This window comes from Chiloscyllium punctatum, chromosome 30 (genome assembly GCF_047496795.1).
Source record: "Chiloscyllium punctatum isolate Juve2018m chromosome 30, sChiPun1.3, whole genome shotgun sequence".
Classification (NCBI taxonomy): domain Eukaryota; kingdom Metazoa; phylum Chordata; class Chondrichthyes; order Orectolobiformes; family Hemiscylliidae; genus Chiloscyllium; species Chiloscyllium punctatum.
Window position 1 is genome coordinate 21,681,492 of NC_092768.1, and position 16,096 is coordinate 21,697,587.

Below are 16,096 nucleotides of genomic sequence, written 5' to 3' on the forward strand. Positions count from 1 at the left end.
CCTATCTACTTGCAACTCTGCTTTCAAGGAGCTATGAACCTGCATTCCAAGGTCTCTTTGTTCAGCAACACTCCCTAGGACCTTACCAATACAATTGGATGGCGAGGTGAGAATGCGGTGCCCATTGAAGTGAAGGAGACTGGGTCTCATGGAGAACTCATGTCCCCTTCAGCACTCCCCCTGCCCCCTCTGGGAGAGGGAGATACAATCTGAGGGAGAATTGCTGCCGTGTGTCCGGTTTGATGGAAACCCTTGGAGTTGAATCTCCCGGGGGATGGGGGGGGTGAAATTCCCTGGACTGAACCAGCAGCGAGCCTGGAGAAATGGTGGAAACGACACCAACAGGATTCCCGCTGGTCTCCTGCCCCAAGCTGCAGTCAATTCTGGGCCTGCCCTTTCGGAAGGATGTCAAGGCCGAAGGGATGGTACAAGGGGAGATTTCCCAGAATGGGACCAGGGATGAGGCTCTTCAGTTCTGTGCAGTGACTCCCAAAGTGAGGATTGAGAGGATCCTGGTGGATTGTAAGGGAGAGGTGAGGAGGCGCTGGACAATATGTTTCAGCTTGTGTTTCCCCCAGAGTCAAACACAACTTGACCATCCGTGTCTGGGACTGCTTTGGGAATGAAGGATATGAAGGAGTGCAGCAGGCTGCCAGTCACTCCCAGGACAAAACCCCCACCCCCTCCCATCCTCTCTCCACCCACCTACCCCACTCCCAACCGACCTTCCCTCTCACCTCCCGGCTTCAGGGATTCCCTGTCGCTGCTCTGACGCTGTTTATTCCTCATTCTGCTCTGGGGGCTGTCTCCGCCTCTCAGAGTGGGCGGGGCCGAGAGCAGCCAATAACAAGAATTCCTTGAGGATTGCCCTGACCTCCCTGAGGGAGTGACTGAGCTGAATGTGTTCTGCGGCGCAGGGAAACTGAAACTGAAAACAGATGGAATCCGGAAGTGCTGAGGGTGGACATGGATATCAAACAGGTCAAAACAATGACTGCAGATGCTGGAAACCAGATTCTGGATTAGAGTGGTGCTGGAAGAGCACAGCAGTTCAGGCAGCATCCAAGGAGCAGGAAAATCGACGTTTCGGGCAAAAGCCCTTCATCAGGAATACCAAACAGCATGGATTTCAAACAGCATTTCCTGAGTTTGACCGAGGAGGTAATCTGTCCCATTTGTCTGGATTTCTTCACCGATCCCGTTACACTGGATTGTGGACACAACTTCTGCCGCTCCTGTATCACCCAGAGTTGGGAAAAGCAGGAGAGAATCTCCTGCCCGGAATGTAGACAGGAGTTTCCAGACAGAAACCTCAGGGTAAATCGGGCCTTAGCGAATCTATCTGAGAAAGTTCGAAAGTTAAATCGGAATCCGCAAGAGAAGGGAAGTAAAAGTCAATGTGAGGAACATCAGGAAGAACTGAAGGTTTTTTGTGAAACTGACGAGAAATTGATTTGTGTGAATTGTGTAGTTTCCCGGGAACACAGGGAGCACCGCTTCATCCCGATTGAAGAAGCGGTTGGAATCTACAAGGTAAAAGGAAACCGATTCCATCTTCTGATTATTTCATCACATTTTCATGATCTAATACTTTTATTTTCTGATTTTCTCTCCCAATCCCAGGATCGGGTGAAATCTTCCTTGGAATCTCTCACAAGGAAGAAATCGGCGGCTATAGAAATGGAGCGGCAGCAGAAACAGAAGATTTCCCAAATTCGGGTAAAATTTCCCTGAGCTCAGCTTCCAAATTTGATTCCCTCCTTTGTTGTGTTTTACTGCAGAAGCAGATTGTCTCTATATTTGCTCTTTTAGGTGCAATCCCAAAATCTACAGAGCTGCATCAAATCCGAGTTCACTAAAATACACCAGTTTCTCACTGAGAAAGAGCAGCGTTTACTCCGAGATCTCAGGGAACAAGAGGAAAACATTCTCAGAACAATGCAGCAAAATCTTGGCATAATTCAAAAGAATTTAAATTCTCTCCAGGAGAAACTCTCAAAGTTGGAAAAACAGTTGGAACAAAAAGATGGAGTGATATTTCTGCAGGTGAGGGATTATATTTAATTTTAGTTCACGGAAAGTAAACTCATAATGTGATCCTCATAAACTTGTTCCCATCCTCCGTCATTCCTCCAATATCCCTTTCTGCTCCTCTTTCCCTCATGTGTTTGTCCACTCTCCTGTTTCATACATTTTCCTCAATCTCATTGATGATTGTGGGTCTCACTATTGAAATTCTCCTCACGATTAAAAGGCTAAATTAAAAAAGCAGTCGACAATTCACAGCTCCAGCCCAAGATGCAAGTGATTTATTCACATCCATGCGGAAAACCGTTCAAATTACAAGTTGGTGTATTTCAAAAATATTGTTTATTCATAAAAGTCTGTATATCCATACAATATTATTAGAGCTGTTTGATTCTGTATAGTCTTTACATATAGAGTCAGATTCAGAGAGATACAGAATGGAAATAGACCCTTCAGTCCAACTTGTCCATACTGAACAGATATTCTAAATTAATTTGTCTCAATTTCTTGCATTTGGTCCATGTCCCTCTAAACCCTTCCTTCCTATTCATATACTGACCCAGATATCTTTTAAATGTTATAATTGTATCTGGGAGAACAAACAAACCCAGTGCTTTTCTTACTTGTACAAGACAATATTTACAAACATTTGAGGCACTGGGAGGGTCTGATAACTGAGTGCACCTCCATCTAACTTCAGCAGAAAGATTTTAGATGATGGTCTTTACCCTCTGCGCCTTGCAGCAGCTGCCCTAGGCTTTAGTCCATCTCTCAACACGTGGTCCTGGACCTTGGAATGTGCCAGTCTGTAACACTCAGTTGAGGTCAACTCCTCGCCCTGGAAGACCGACAGGTTTCGATCAGACCAAAGAGCATCTTTCACTGAGTTGATGGTCCTCTGAGTACAGTCGAAGTTTGTCTCACTGTGTGTCCCAGGGAACAGACCGTACAACACAGAGTCACGCGTCACTGAGCTACTGCGGATGAAACTTGACAAACGCCACTGCATCTTTCTCTAGTCTTTCTTTGTAAAGGCACATTCCAGCAGGAGATGTGTGACAGTCTCGACCTTCCACAGCCACTTCAAGGGCAACGTGTGCAGTTGGAGATACTCTGGGTATATATGAAAGATCTCACAGGTAGTACCCTTCTCACCAGCAACCAAGCAACGTCCTGGTGCTTGTTAAGAAGTTCTGGCAATGCCTTTGACAATCTGCTCAAGGAAGAAGCCGACAAGACCCACCCACTCATTTCCTGCAGGCTCTTGGGGATGATCTGTGCTGATGAATTGTGGTTAAAGGTGTTTTTGTTTGTAAATTTCTACCTGGAGGACAGGTGATATGGAACGGTCCAATTACTTGGAGCGCTCTGCTAATACAAGGCCAGTCCCACCCTTCCCAACACCAGGGACAGGTAGAACCTCAGTACATAGTGAGACTTGGTGTTTGGTGCAGCTTGATGCAGCCACACACAAAGGTGGCCATCAGGATGAGGGTGATCTTGGGTATATTCTTCCCCCCATTATCCAGAGGTTTGTACATGGCATTCCTGTGACATGCCCAGCTTCTACCTCCAGATGAAGTGGAAGATGACTCGGGTAATTGCAGCAATGCAGGTTCTGGGAATGGGCCCGACCTGCCCCTCCTACAACAGTGAGAGTATCTCACACCTAATAACCAGATTTTTAACCTGCAATGGAGAGGAAATGCTGCTCCCAAAGGACCAGTTTCTGTCTTACCTTGGCAATACTCTCCTCTCAAGTTTTTGTGTATGCCCCAGCTCCTCTGAGCATATTCCCAGCACCTTCAGGTAATCTGTCCTGATGGTGAAAGGCATGAAGGATTGGTCAGCCCAGTTCCCAAAGTACATGACCTTGCTCTTGCCTTGATTTACCTTGGCTGCTGAGACCAGTTCAAACTGGTCGTTGATGCTTATGAGTCTGTGCACGTGACAGCAGATCTGAGCAGAAAACAGTGACATCATCCATGTACAGGGGGGCTTTCCCTTGTAGGCCTCCACTGCCTGGAATAGTCACCCCATCTCAGGCTCACGTCCTTCCTGACGGACTCAGCAAAGGGCTGTATACAACGCACAATCAAGGCCCTGCCTGACTCTGGATCTGATCGGGAAGCTGTCTCATTCCCACCCATTAATTGAGACTGCACTGAGGATGTTGGTGTAGAGCAGTCAGATTCAATTGCAGATTCCCTCCCAAAGCCCATTTTGGAGAGCAAGTCCCACATGTCAGTGTGTGATGTCCTGTCAAAGGCCTTTTCCTGGTTCAGGCTGCTAAGGCAGGTATCCACCACCCCTGTCCTACAGGCAGGCCATTGTATCCCTGAGGAGCACATTACAAATAGTCTGGATGTTTATACACAAAGCACAGTTACATACCTCATCCTGGGTAGACAATCTACTTATCACTGGGCTGGGTACATTTGACAGGTTCTAACTGCTAACTCAACCTTAACATGGCTGTGCATCCTTTCAATAAAATACAGCCTTACGAGAGTTAAGTGAGGTAAAAATATTTGATACTCAATGTATGCTCCCTGAAAACAGTGGAAACACAGAGTCACACAGCATGGAAACAGACCCTTCGGTCCAACCAGTCCAGGCTGTCCATAATCCCAAATTAAACTAGTCCCACCTGCCTGCCCTTGGCCCATATCCCTCCAAACATTTCTGATTAATGTACTTGTCTAAATGTCTTTTAAATGTTGTAACTGTACCCACATTCACACTTCCTTTGTATGTTCACTCAACACACAAACTACTCTCTGTGTGAAAGAAGTTGCTCCTTATAGTTTTTTTTAAAGTTTCACCTCTCACCATAAAAATATTCCCCCTAATTTTGACATCCTCTTCCCAAGGGAAAAGACACCTGCCATTCACTTTGTCTGTACCCCTGATTATTTTATAAACCTCTCAGGTCACATCTCAACTTCCAGTGAAAGAAACTCCAGCCTATCCAGCATCTCTTTCCAATTCAAACCCTCCATTCCTGTCAACATCCTGGTAAATCTCTTCCGAACTCTCTAGCTTCACGATATCCTTTCTACGTCATGGAGACCAGAACTGGACACAGTACTCCAGAAGGGGCCTCACCAATGTCCTGTACAGCCTCAACATAATGTTCCAACTCCGATACTTAAAGGACTGAACAATGAAGGCAAACATTCTAAATGGCTTCTTAACCACCCTGTATACATGTGAGGAAAACTTCAAAAGAATTATGAATTTGAAAACCGAGGTGTCATTGTTTTACAACACTGCTCAAGGCCCGACCTTTAATTGTATAAATCCTGTCTTTGTTTGTTTTATCGGAATGGCATACCTTGCACTTATCCAAATTAAACATAAAATGTTTTAAAAATTAAACACAATTTCCTCATAGTTAAATACCTGACTTTCCAATTCGGTGTCGCTAAATAGTATTTCATGTCCTGATTGGTCAGAAGGTGCAAACCTGACTCTTCAGGAATTGGACCTGAGAATTAACTTTGCCAGTGTTCAGTTCCTTTGCCTCAGGTTCATTGGCTAGTACTGACATGGTTTTGTGTTATGACCTGAAACTGTGTGGAGACACCTGTTTTCTTTGGGAATTCTATGTGTCAAATTGCACTGTATTGCAACAACCTAGAGAGTTAGAGTTTGCATTTATTTTATTAGCAGTCAATATTTTAAAGGGAAAAAGCATCGTTTGTGTTTTTCATTTCCCTCAGACACCTATCCCATGTGGGATGCAGTTCTCTGTGAGTAACTTTCCACACTATGGACTATTCTGCTTTAGCTCTTTATTTCCTTGCTATCCCTGATACTATTGAGGTGTTCTTGTCTTTTATTTTACACTATTTTGTTTCACTTCCCTCTTCACTCTCTCAATAAAGACATTTCTCATGAACTCCCCATTCAATTTATTTGTGATTTAGATTGTTGGGGCAGAATGACCAAATAAATCATTCAATACTTCTAGCATCAAAGAGTTCATTGAAATTTCACAGGTGGCAAGAGACTGTCTGAAAATCCAGAGTTCTTCAATGAATAAAGGAAAGACATACATTTCTATACACATTTTCAGCCTGCCTTTAGCAATTACAAACCAATCATAATTAATTAATTAATTACATACACTTCCAATTTCAGAAATACTGTGACTGCGTGGCCTAAGATGGACAGGCGCGTGGTCAACCCACAGGCCTCTATGTTCTCATGAAGCTTCCCAGATTCTCTTATGTCCCTTCTTGGGGCTTTTCATAGTGGATGCTATATTCAATCCTGTTAGCCATACTCCTTCTCAGACACTTGCCGGCTCCATTCATTGCCAATAATTTATCACGAAGGACCTCTTGAATTCTGTCATGCAATTCATTTTTCATACTAATCTTGGTATTGGTGATATAAAGGATGCTAATTTTTATGAATTGTTATAAAATTTGTTACATCAGTTCCAATAAAGTTCTATGGTCATACCTAATGTTAGAATTCTTTAGCTAAGGATTGTGAGCAGTTTCTTTCTCACCCAACCTTGGAATGTCAATCAAACACAGCACTTCTATCTTTTAACTATAATTATAACAACTTCTTTGCACATGCTGTAAGTGGGATTTTCTTTATATAAGTGTGTAAATCTATAACTAATTCAGAATCTATGCCTATCATTATTTGAAGAATCTTGACCAAAATCTACATTTGTAACAGATTTACAATTAAATGTAGGTTTCTTATGTGAAACGCTCTTATCTATGTCTCCTGTGTAAACAACTGCAGCTGCATCTTCAGATAACTGTGAGGCCTGCTGTGCCATCTCAATTCTGTTATCTTGCGTTCACAGAGCTACCGTTATATCTTGCCTGGCAGGACTCCCTGATTGGACCAGATTAACAACCCCAATCAGGGAACTCATTTTTTTTCATACCAACCTGGCCGAGCTCATCACAATCACTACATCCCTCTCCCTCTGAGCCTGAGGACACAGGCCAGTTCTTTCCCTTGCAGCTCTGCCTGAAGTGTTTTTGACACCGGCTCAGATTCCTCCGATTCTGCCTTGGATAAGGGCAACGTGTAACGTACAGCAGCTCTCTCCTCTTGTACCCCAACCATCTCGGAAGGAATTCATTCTCTTCTTCAGGTGGCAATGTCCGCTATGTCCATCTTTGATTCTGAGGTCTCTTCTACCCTTAGTGCTGAGGGAGAGCCCATAGGCCCTGCCAGCCTTTCTGACTGTTCCCAGGAGCCAGGCACATTTTGCTTCCGCCCTGTTTGTGAGTTTGCAGCTTTCATGTGGTCCACATGCTTGTTCAGGACTGTTGCACTTCCCCAAACTTTATACATCAGTGGACCTGACCTCACGTTGACCGCTCAGGATCATTCAGGGTCATTTCCTGCACCAAACTTTGTTCCCCAAAGTGAAGTGTCTCTGTCGTTTCGCGGAGTCTTTGTCTGTCACTGGTATTCCTGATGCTGTTTTACCCTCCCCCTGCCTCCACCCAGGTCCAGGAAGATCAGGTTTAACCTGGTGCCGAGTCTTCACTCCATCAGCAACTCTGCTGGTGCTATTTCTGTAGCTGCATGAGGCATGGTCCTCTTATCAAATAGAAACTGGGACAGTTTGGTATCTGGTTAGGCTGCAGGTTGTTTCTTTAAGCTCGCTTTCAAAGTTTGGACTGCTCTTTTTGCCAGACCATTGGATGGTGGATGGTATGAATCTGTTCTTATATGTGAAATGCTATTTGACTTTAGCAAGTCCTCACTGTCCCTGCCAGTGAATGATGGCCCATTATCTGTGACCAACACGCCCGGATGTCCATGTGTTGCAAAAGACATGCGCAGTTTTGCTATCATCGCGTTTGACGAATGAACGCTATACACATCCAACTTCTTTAAGTGGGTGTCCACAATGACCAAGAATATTGACCCCATGAAAGGACCTGTATAATTGACATATAACTGAGTCCGTGGTTTACCTGGTCATTCCCATGAATGTTGTGTCCTTGTTGGCACTCTGGGCACTGGCCCATCAATGCATCCAATACTGGCCTCCAGACACAAAAAGACTCGCGAACATTTTCATATTGTAAAGCCCTGGAAGAGCCTCGTAAAGTTCAGCCAGGATTTGGTGACAACCTTCACTCAGGATATTTACTCTTGCTTCCCATAACAATATGCCATTTTCTACTGTGATCTGATCTCTCCGGATACAGAAAGGTTTTAGTTCTGGGTATGATGGCCCTTTGGTTTCCGCCATCACCACCAGCTGTTTCAGTTTTGCCAGGACCAGATCTTTCTGCATCCAACGTCTGATATTGTCAGCTGTGACTGGAAATTTGAAACCATTTTGGACTCATGCAGTGGCAGTACCACTGGATGTATATCTGCCAGTGGGAAGCAGCTCAATGCATCCACATTTACTACCTGGCCTCCCAGACAGTGTTTCAACTTGTAATTGTATGGACTTAATATTAGAGCCCACTGCTGAATTCAGCCTGAAGGTATGGGCTGCATTGCCTTGTCCTCTTTAAGTAGACCTAGCAGGGTTCTGTGATCCATTAGGATTACAAATCCAAGTCCAGAAAGGTATTGCTGGAACGTCTTGAGTCCAAATATGGCCATCGAACCGTCCTTCTCATATCTGGGCATATTTACGCTCTGCATTAGCCGAAGTCCTGGATGCATACACTATTGGGTGTTCCTCTCCATTGGGCCAACCATGAGCTAAAACTACCCTGAGACCATCCGGGGAAATATCACTAACAATACCAGATCTCACTTGAGATGATTGTGTGCCTTTCACCTTTGAGGGTGAGAGCTTTCAGGGAAGTGAAGAAACAACAATGGCTTCGCGATGCAAACATTTCCAAGGCAGATCCTTTTTTTGGAGTTGGTGCAAAAGTGCCAGGATGGAGGCCAGATAATGGATGAACTTTCCATAATAATTCACCAGCCCAAGGAAAGCCCTCAGTTCAGGTACAGACATGGGAGCAAGGACACTTTTGATCGCCCTCACTTTATCTTCCAGTCGGTGCAACCCAGTCTTCTCGTCTCTGTAGCTCAAGTAGGTCACTTAGGGAGCTCGGAACACACATTTTCCCTTCTAAGGCGTACGCCCACCTGGGAGAAACATTCAAGGACTGTGTCCAAGTTCTCTCAGTGCTCCTTATTGGTCTTCCCTGTTGTTAGCACATCATCTAAATAAATGGCGACCTGAGGTAGACCTTGTAAGTTGTTCTCTGTTGTCCATAGAAAAATTACACAGGCTGATGATACCTCAAATGGCAGACTCGTGTTCTGGGAAATTGTTATGGGTATTAATTGTGGCATCTTTCTGGGAATCATTTTGAGCTACAATTGCAGGAATGCATGACTCATGTCTGGTTTTGTGAAGGACAGCCCACCTCCCCTCCAGCTTTGTGCATAAATCCTCTGTGTGATGAATTGGGGATTTATCCAGCTGTGAACCGCGGTTTGTTGTTTGTTTCAAATCCCCACAAAGGCAAACCGACCCATTGGGCTTCACAATCAGTCCGACCGGTGCTGTCCATTCCGCAAACTGGACTGGTTTGGTAGCTCCTTCACTTTCCAGCTTTCTGATTTCTCCAACTATGTTTGACCATAAAGCAAATGGCTCTGAGTGACCCTTGCAGAATTGCTTCCTGGTCAACATGCAAGGTGGCCCTGTGTCCTTTGGTAGTCCCTAAACCTTCCTTAAAAACGTCCAGCTCGACATTAGGACTTCATTCAGGCTGCCATTTACGAATCGAGAAATGTTGAGCCAGTCTACGTGAATCTTTCTCAACCAATTCTACCCCACCCAGCTTGGGCCTGACCATTTTACTACAGTCAGTGGGAACTGAACCAGCTGCTTCTCACAAGACCCTGGAACCAAAATTGTCCCCTTAATCTGGAAAGGTTGCCCGATATAAGGATCTAGTTGATGTCTCGTGCAAAATTAAGTCCAAGGTGAAGTTTGTTAATAACTGGTTGTGCGATCATTGAAATTGTACCATCCTTATCAACCTCAATAACAACCAGGTGACCATGTAACCAATCATTTATTTTGATTGGTTCCGATTTGTTTGTTGCTAAGCAATTTGACTGTTCCAAACCAGATGCAGGTGGACTATCCAAAGTGGGCAATCTCCTGGATACCGGGCGATATATTCTCTTATGCAATTTAGGTTTAGTTGGACTCTTTTGCTGTCTAGAGTACGTGTATGAGCAGCAATTACAATGGTTTGCCAGCCCGAATCATGAAGAGAATTTGAACTGAGGCTTGGTTTTGTTTTTGGATTTTGCCTTGGGCTGACCGAAGGACCCTCTGTTGAGAAGATGTCCTTAGTGAGGCTCGGCAATTGCCTTCACTGCAGTGGTGTTCCCAAGCTTAGTCGGACTGGGGAGAGTTGTGCTTCAGCTATTAGGCACTTTTGTGTGGTTCCATTATTAATCCCACACACTAAATCTGCTCTGAGCAGCTTCTTCAGAGTTAAACCAAAGTCACATGCTTCTACTAGTCTTAATCTTGTCAAAAATCCTGATAAGGATTCCCCTGGTTCTTGAATAGCCGAGTAAAAACAGTATCTTCTCAAAATTGGAGGAAACGTCCAGGTGGCAAATCTGTCAACTCTTGAAAGGTTTTATTATCGAGTGTTTCAGGGAAAGTTCAGCTCCTAATTACAGAAAAAACTGCAGGTCCATAAGCTATCAGGGAAATTCGTCATTGCTTTTCATCTACTCCAATGTCATCTGCGTGTAAAAAATTTCTTTCCCCATACTGCACCCAGTCTTTGATGGCAGAATCAAATGAGTTAAGCTTCCCAAATATTGACATGATGCTAGACATGCTTACCCCAATTCAAAGACAATTCTTGTGAGTGAATTTCTTCAGGAGCATGTTTTACTCTCGTTGCCACTGAAATAACTCCACAGAGACTAGGATCCCTTGAGCAAGTCACCCTTTATTTGCACATGGAATGTCCTTGACACTGAGACAGTTCCCTCAGAGCATCAGAATATCTAATACTCCTGTTGTTATCTCTCAGCCAGGGCTCCCCGATTGGACCAGATTTAAATCCCCAATCAGAGAACTCACAGTCGATGAGGGTCACCTGACTAACCTCAATACAGTCACTACACTCATCACTTGCCTTCCCACCTGTTCAGTTGTCATCCTTAGACTTGGCTTTAGTCCATTCACTTTCCTCATCCAAGTCATTGATACATACAGTTAATAAATGTGACCCAGCGAGGATCCCTGTGGAACCCTGTTCCAGGTTGCAATCCTGAAAATGCCCCCACAATGACAACTCCCTGTCTTCTACTAGTTAGCTAATCATCAATCCATGTTAATATATCACCTCCAATACATGGTCTCTTATTAAGTAGCCTAATGTATGGCATCTTATCAAATGCCATCTGAATATCAAAATAATGTTACATCCACTGTTTTCCCTTTATCTTTGTTGCATATTACTTCTTTTAAAAATTCTAGTAAATTTGTTAGGCATGATGTTTGATCATTTTATGTACACTTTGCTGTTACATCTCTATAATAGACTTTAACATTTTCCCAAAAACAGATGCTGACCCAATTGGCATATAACTACCTCTTTTATCCCAACTTCCTTTTTAAATTGTTACAGTATCAGTTTCCAATCATCTGGGACTTTTCCAGAATCTAGGATACCTGGATGATTATGCACAATGCATCAATTTTGTAGTTACCTCCTTTAATACAGGCACACAATCCTTTATCTGAAATTCCAAAATCTGAATTTTTGTCATGAAGTGTGGTGCGTCATTTTGGCGAGTGAACAGGTGACCCATCTCCACACCCAGTCGAACCACCTCACTCTGATGTGACTTGGTGGCGTGGCCCAGCACTGGCAGGCGTGAATTATATCTCAGCGCCCGTACTATTCACACCTGCATCTGCTGTTAGGTAATAGTGTTTTCATTTCACTGTGAAAATGTCATTTATTCCGAAATCTGAAAAATTCCGAATTTTGAAAAGCAACTGGCCCCAAAGATTTTGGATAAAGGATTGTGTACCTGTATTTGAATATACAACTCACCACAGTGAGGGGATTTATCAGACTTTAGCCCCATTTGTCTCCGAACACTTTTTTGTCGAGTGATAGTTGATGAATTTTTTTTCTCTCCTTGTTTTTCCCCTACATAATTTGTAATTTCGGGATACTATTAGTGAAGACTGATTCCAAGTTATATTCAAGCCTCTGCCATTTCTTGATTCAATGTTATTATTTCCTCATCTTCATTCTCTAAGTGGCCTGAGTTGACTTTGGCTTCTCTATTCCTTTTTTATGTACGTAAAGAGGCGATACACATTTCTCACAGACACATGTTCTCTTCCCCCACACATATATAACACCCTCAAACATGCCTTTACCCCACACATCTCCCCACCTTGCTCACACATGTACTCAGATTCCTCCCATCCTCACATCTCCACACACACATCGATTTCTCGACAGCCACACATCCACCCACTGACTCATGCACATCCACCCATACACAGACATCCACTCCAAACATCCTTGATTACCATTCAAGCATATCCTCCAATCACACAGTTCCCCCACAAACACAAGGCCATCCTCCCACATGCATGTAAGATCCCCACAAATACATCCCCCAACCATATACATAACCCTACAGACGTTCCTCTCCATGCAGAGGTGTACGTATGTACACACACACACACACACACTTTCTTTCTCTCTCTCTCTGTCTCAGTCTCTCTCTCTCCCCCGCCCCCCCCACTCTCTCTCTCTTCCTCTCTCTCTCTCTCTTATATCCATGGACTGTCTGCACTTCTGTTTTTATCTCCTAGTCTCTGTGATCCTGGATGAGGAAACAGTGAGTCTCTGGTTCGAAGTGTCTGAGGATCTGAAGATTTTGAGACGGACCGGGACCCGGAGGAGTCTCCCTGACACCGAGAAGAGGTTTACAGACCGTCCCTGTGCCCTGGGATCAGAGGGATTCACATCGGGGAGACATTACTGGGAGGTGGAGGTGGGGGGGAATCAGGGCTGGATTCTGGGAGTAGTCTTAGAATCTGTGGAGAGGAATAGACGGATTAGCTTGATCCCGCAAACTGGGTTCTTGATCCTTGGGCAGGATGGGAATCAGCTTTATATGAACTGCTCCCCTCGAACTCCTCTCCGTGTCAATCAGATCCCCAGGAAGGTGGGAGTTTATCTCAGTTATGAATCTGGGACAGTTTCATTTTACAACGCGGACACCAAGACCCATCTCCACACCTTCACTGGGAATAAATTCACTGGGAAACTTTATCCTTTCTTCGGGACTTGGGATGAAAACCATTTTCTGAGAATCAGCTCCGATTCCTATCTGGATCTGGGAAAAGCGCAGGGTCTTGGAATCTTTTCATCCCTTACGTTAAAATAAGCTGACCCTATGAAGGGTCAGAGGTCAGGGATTGGGGTTTAAAAAGTGCCATTGACAACAGGTTGGTTCCTAATGTGAATTTGAATTTCCTGATTATATTTTGTAAAATCCTAATCAGACTGTAAATAAAACATGTTTTGTGTTTGAGGAAATGAAAAAATTTCTCTGGTATTTTAAGTTTCTTACATCATAAGTAACAGGAAATACACAAATAGTTATTTTCAGTGAATGGGGCAGTTTGGAAATCTTGATTTTTAATGTCACTTTTCTACCATGCTGCATGGAACAGAAGTTACTGATTCTCGAAAGACCTGTTTTGTCGCTGGAGATTGAAGTGTAGTGCCAGTTTCAGCCAGAAGATGGGGATGATGAGCTGTACAAAGATCAGTCCAATTTGACACTGCAGTCCGAGCCCCTGCTGCTGGGTACTGAGGGCAAAACCACAAACACAAAATGCAGGATCTGTTTCTGTATTAGCTACCTTACACCTTCACTCAAACTGCCTTCCATCCCATGGCTTCAGTTCCTCATCCACCAGGTTCATTCACCTTTAACACGAGGGGTGTCCAGCACTTCGATTCACTCTGGCCCAAAAACCATCTTGACCTGATCCTGGGGCTGGCCCTTGGTTATTGTCATTCTGGAACTTTCTTGGTCATGCTCTCTGACTGTCCATTCACAGTCTCACTCCCTCTGACTGATCCTCTAATCGTAAGCTCTCTTCCCTGGCCGATTCACCAATGACAGTGCTCTCATACAGATCCTCCAATCATAGCCTCGCTGTCTCTGACCAATCTTCCAATCACAGCATTGTTCTTTCCCACCTATCCTCCAATCCTTTTTCAGTTTGTCCCAGCTCCCTCTGGCAAACGACCTTCACTTTATCCATCAAGTCAATCAACATGGTCCTTGAAAGCTCACTAAAGATAGGAATAACTCTGCCACTTCCAGGCAATCCTTTATCATTTTCTGTGCCTTGTCCTGAATGCAGTAGAGAACCTATGTTTTTCTTCATCTGCATTCTTGCCAAATGCCTCACCCGAATCTCCAATTATGGGCGGCACAGTGGCACAGTGGTTAGCACTGCTGCCTCACAGCGCCAGAGATACGGGTACAATTCCCACCTCAGGCAACTGTCTCTGTGGAGTTTACACATTCTCCCTGTGTCTGCGTGGGTTTCCTCTGGGTGCTCCGGTTTCCTCCCACAGTCCAAAAATGTGCAGTTTAGGTGAATTGCTAAATTACCCGTAGTGTTAGGTGAAGGGGTAAATATAGGGGAATGGGTCTGGGTGGGTTGCTCTTCAGAGGGTCGATGTGGACTTGTTGGGCCGAAGGGCCTGTTTCCACACTGTATGTAATCTAATGTACTCTATTTAATAATCCAACAGCCCCCAACCTTGTTCTGCCTCACCATGGTGGTATGCTGGAAATCAAAATATGACATTCCCAGAGTCATCATAAAATTTAAAGATCTTAAATATATACAGGTTCCTCAAATTTCCTGACTCTCACACCCATGTTGACTGAAAATGTGGACCAGGTTTCTCTAACTAACAAAATATACTGATTATTACAAGTAAATAGACTCCAGCTGCATGTCGACAATTGTGAGGCATTGCAATAAAACTTCACTAAATAATACTCCCTCATAGACCTCACACATAACACACACAGACGCACACATATAAACACACACACACAACAGATACAGAAATGTTTCAAAACGTGTATTAGATTCAGAGAGAAATTGGGAAAGTGGTTCAAGTGGTCTCAGTTCACAGGATTGGCCGAGATGATTCTTATTCTGATTAGAATGCTGCTACTCGGTCTTCATTCTCAGATGCTCACGGGTTTGCAGGAAGGAGAGGGTGGTTGTATTACCCAGAACTGGGGAAAGAAAACAGACCCCTGCCCGGAACGTAAACATGAGTTTCCAGAAAGTAATCTCAGGATAAATCTGGCTTTAATGGATCTGGCCAAAAAAAGCTTGAAACTTCTGTGTGGAACAGCAAGAGAACGAAACTAAACTTCACTGTGAGGAACATCAGGAAGAACTGAAACAAAACAGAAACTGCTGTAAAAGCTCAGCAGGTCTGGCAGCTTCTGTGGAGAGAAATCAGAGTTGATGTTTCACATCCAGTCACCTTTCTTGAGTTCAGAAGAAGGATCACTGAACCTGAAATATTGACACTGATTTCTTTTCCTAGTTGCTGCTTGACCTGCTGAGCCGTAACGATAATTCCTATTTTTGTTTTGGATTTCCAGCATCCGCAATTCTTTTGGATTTTTAAGGAAGTGCTGAATCTGTTTTGTGAAACTTGGGCAGCATTGTGGCTCAGTGGCTGCAGGCGGGGCGGGGCGGGAGGGGGGGGGGATGCAAACTGCAACACATCTCCTTCTGGAATGTTCCTTTGTAAAGGAAGTCTGGAGGAAGATGCAGTCCGGTTTCATCCTGAGCAGCTCCATGACACGGGACTATGTGCTTGACTCTGGACAGAACCCAACTGCTTTTGTGACTGTGTACATTGAAAGATATTTTTATAAATACATGATATTTTATTAAAATTAAAACAAAAATCAACAATTGCAGCTCAGCTGAAATGACGACCCTCCCACAATCACAATCCAGCGATGATCTCAA

At 44.1% G+C, this 16,096-nt stretch overlaps 2 protein-coding genes across 2 annotated transcripts in view; both read left to right on the forward strand.

Moving 5' to 3' along the window:
- LOC140455262 (zinc-binding protein A33-like) overlaps window positions 1-16,096 on the forward strand; it is a 260,630-nt gene that overhangs the window by 100,130 nt on the left and 144,404 nt on the right. The gene's annotated exons all lie outside the window — the stretch shown is intronic.
- LOC140455047 (nuclear factor 7, brain-like) lies at window positions 952-13,455 on the forward strand. The gene is made up of 5 exons (XM_072549715.1): window positions 952-1,533; window positions 1,624-1,719; window positions 1,813-2,046; window positions 7,160-7,292; window positions 12,878-13,455. The coding sequence occupies exons 1-5, from the start codon at window positions 1,123-1,125 to the stop codon at window positions 13,453-13,455; spliced, it is 1,452 nt and encodes a 483-aa protein (XP_072405816.1). The 5' UTR covers window positions 952-1,122.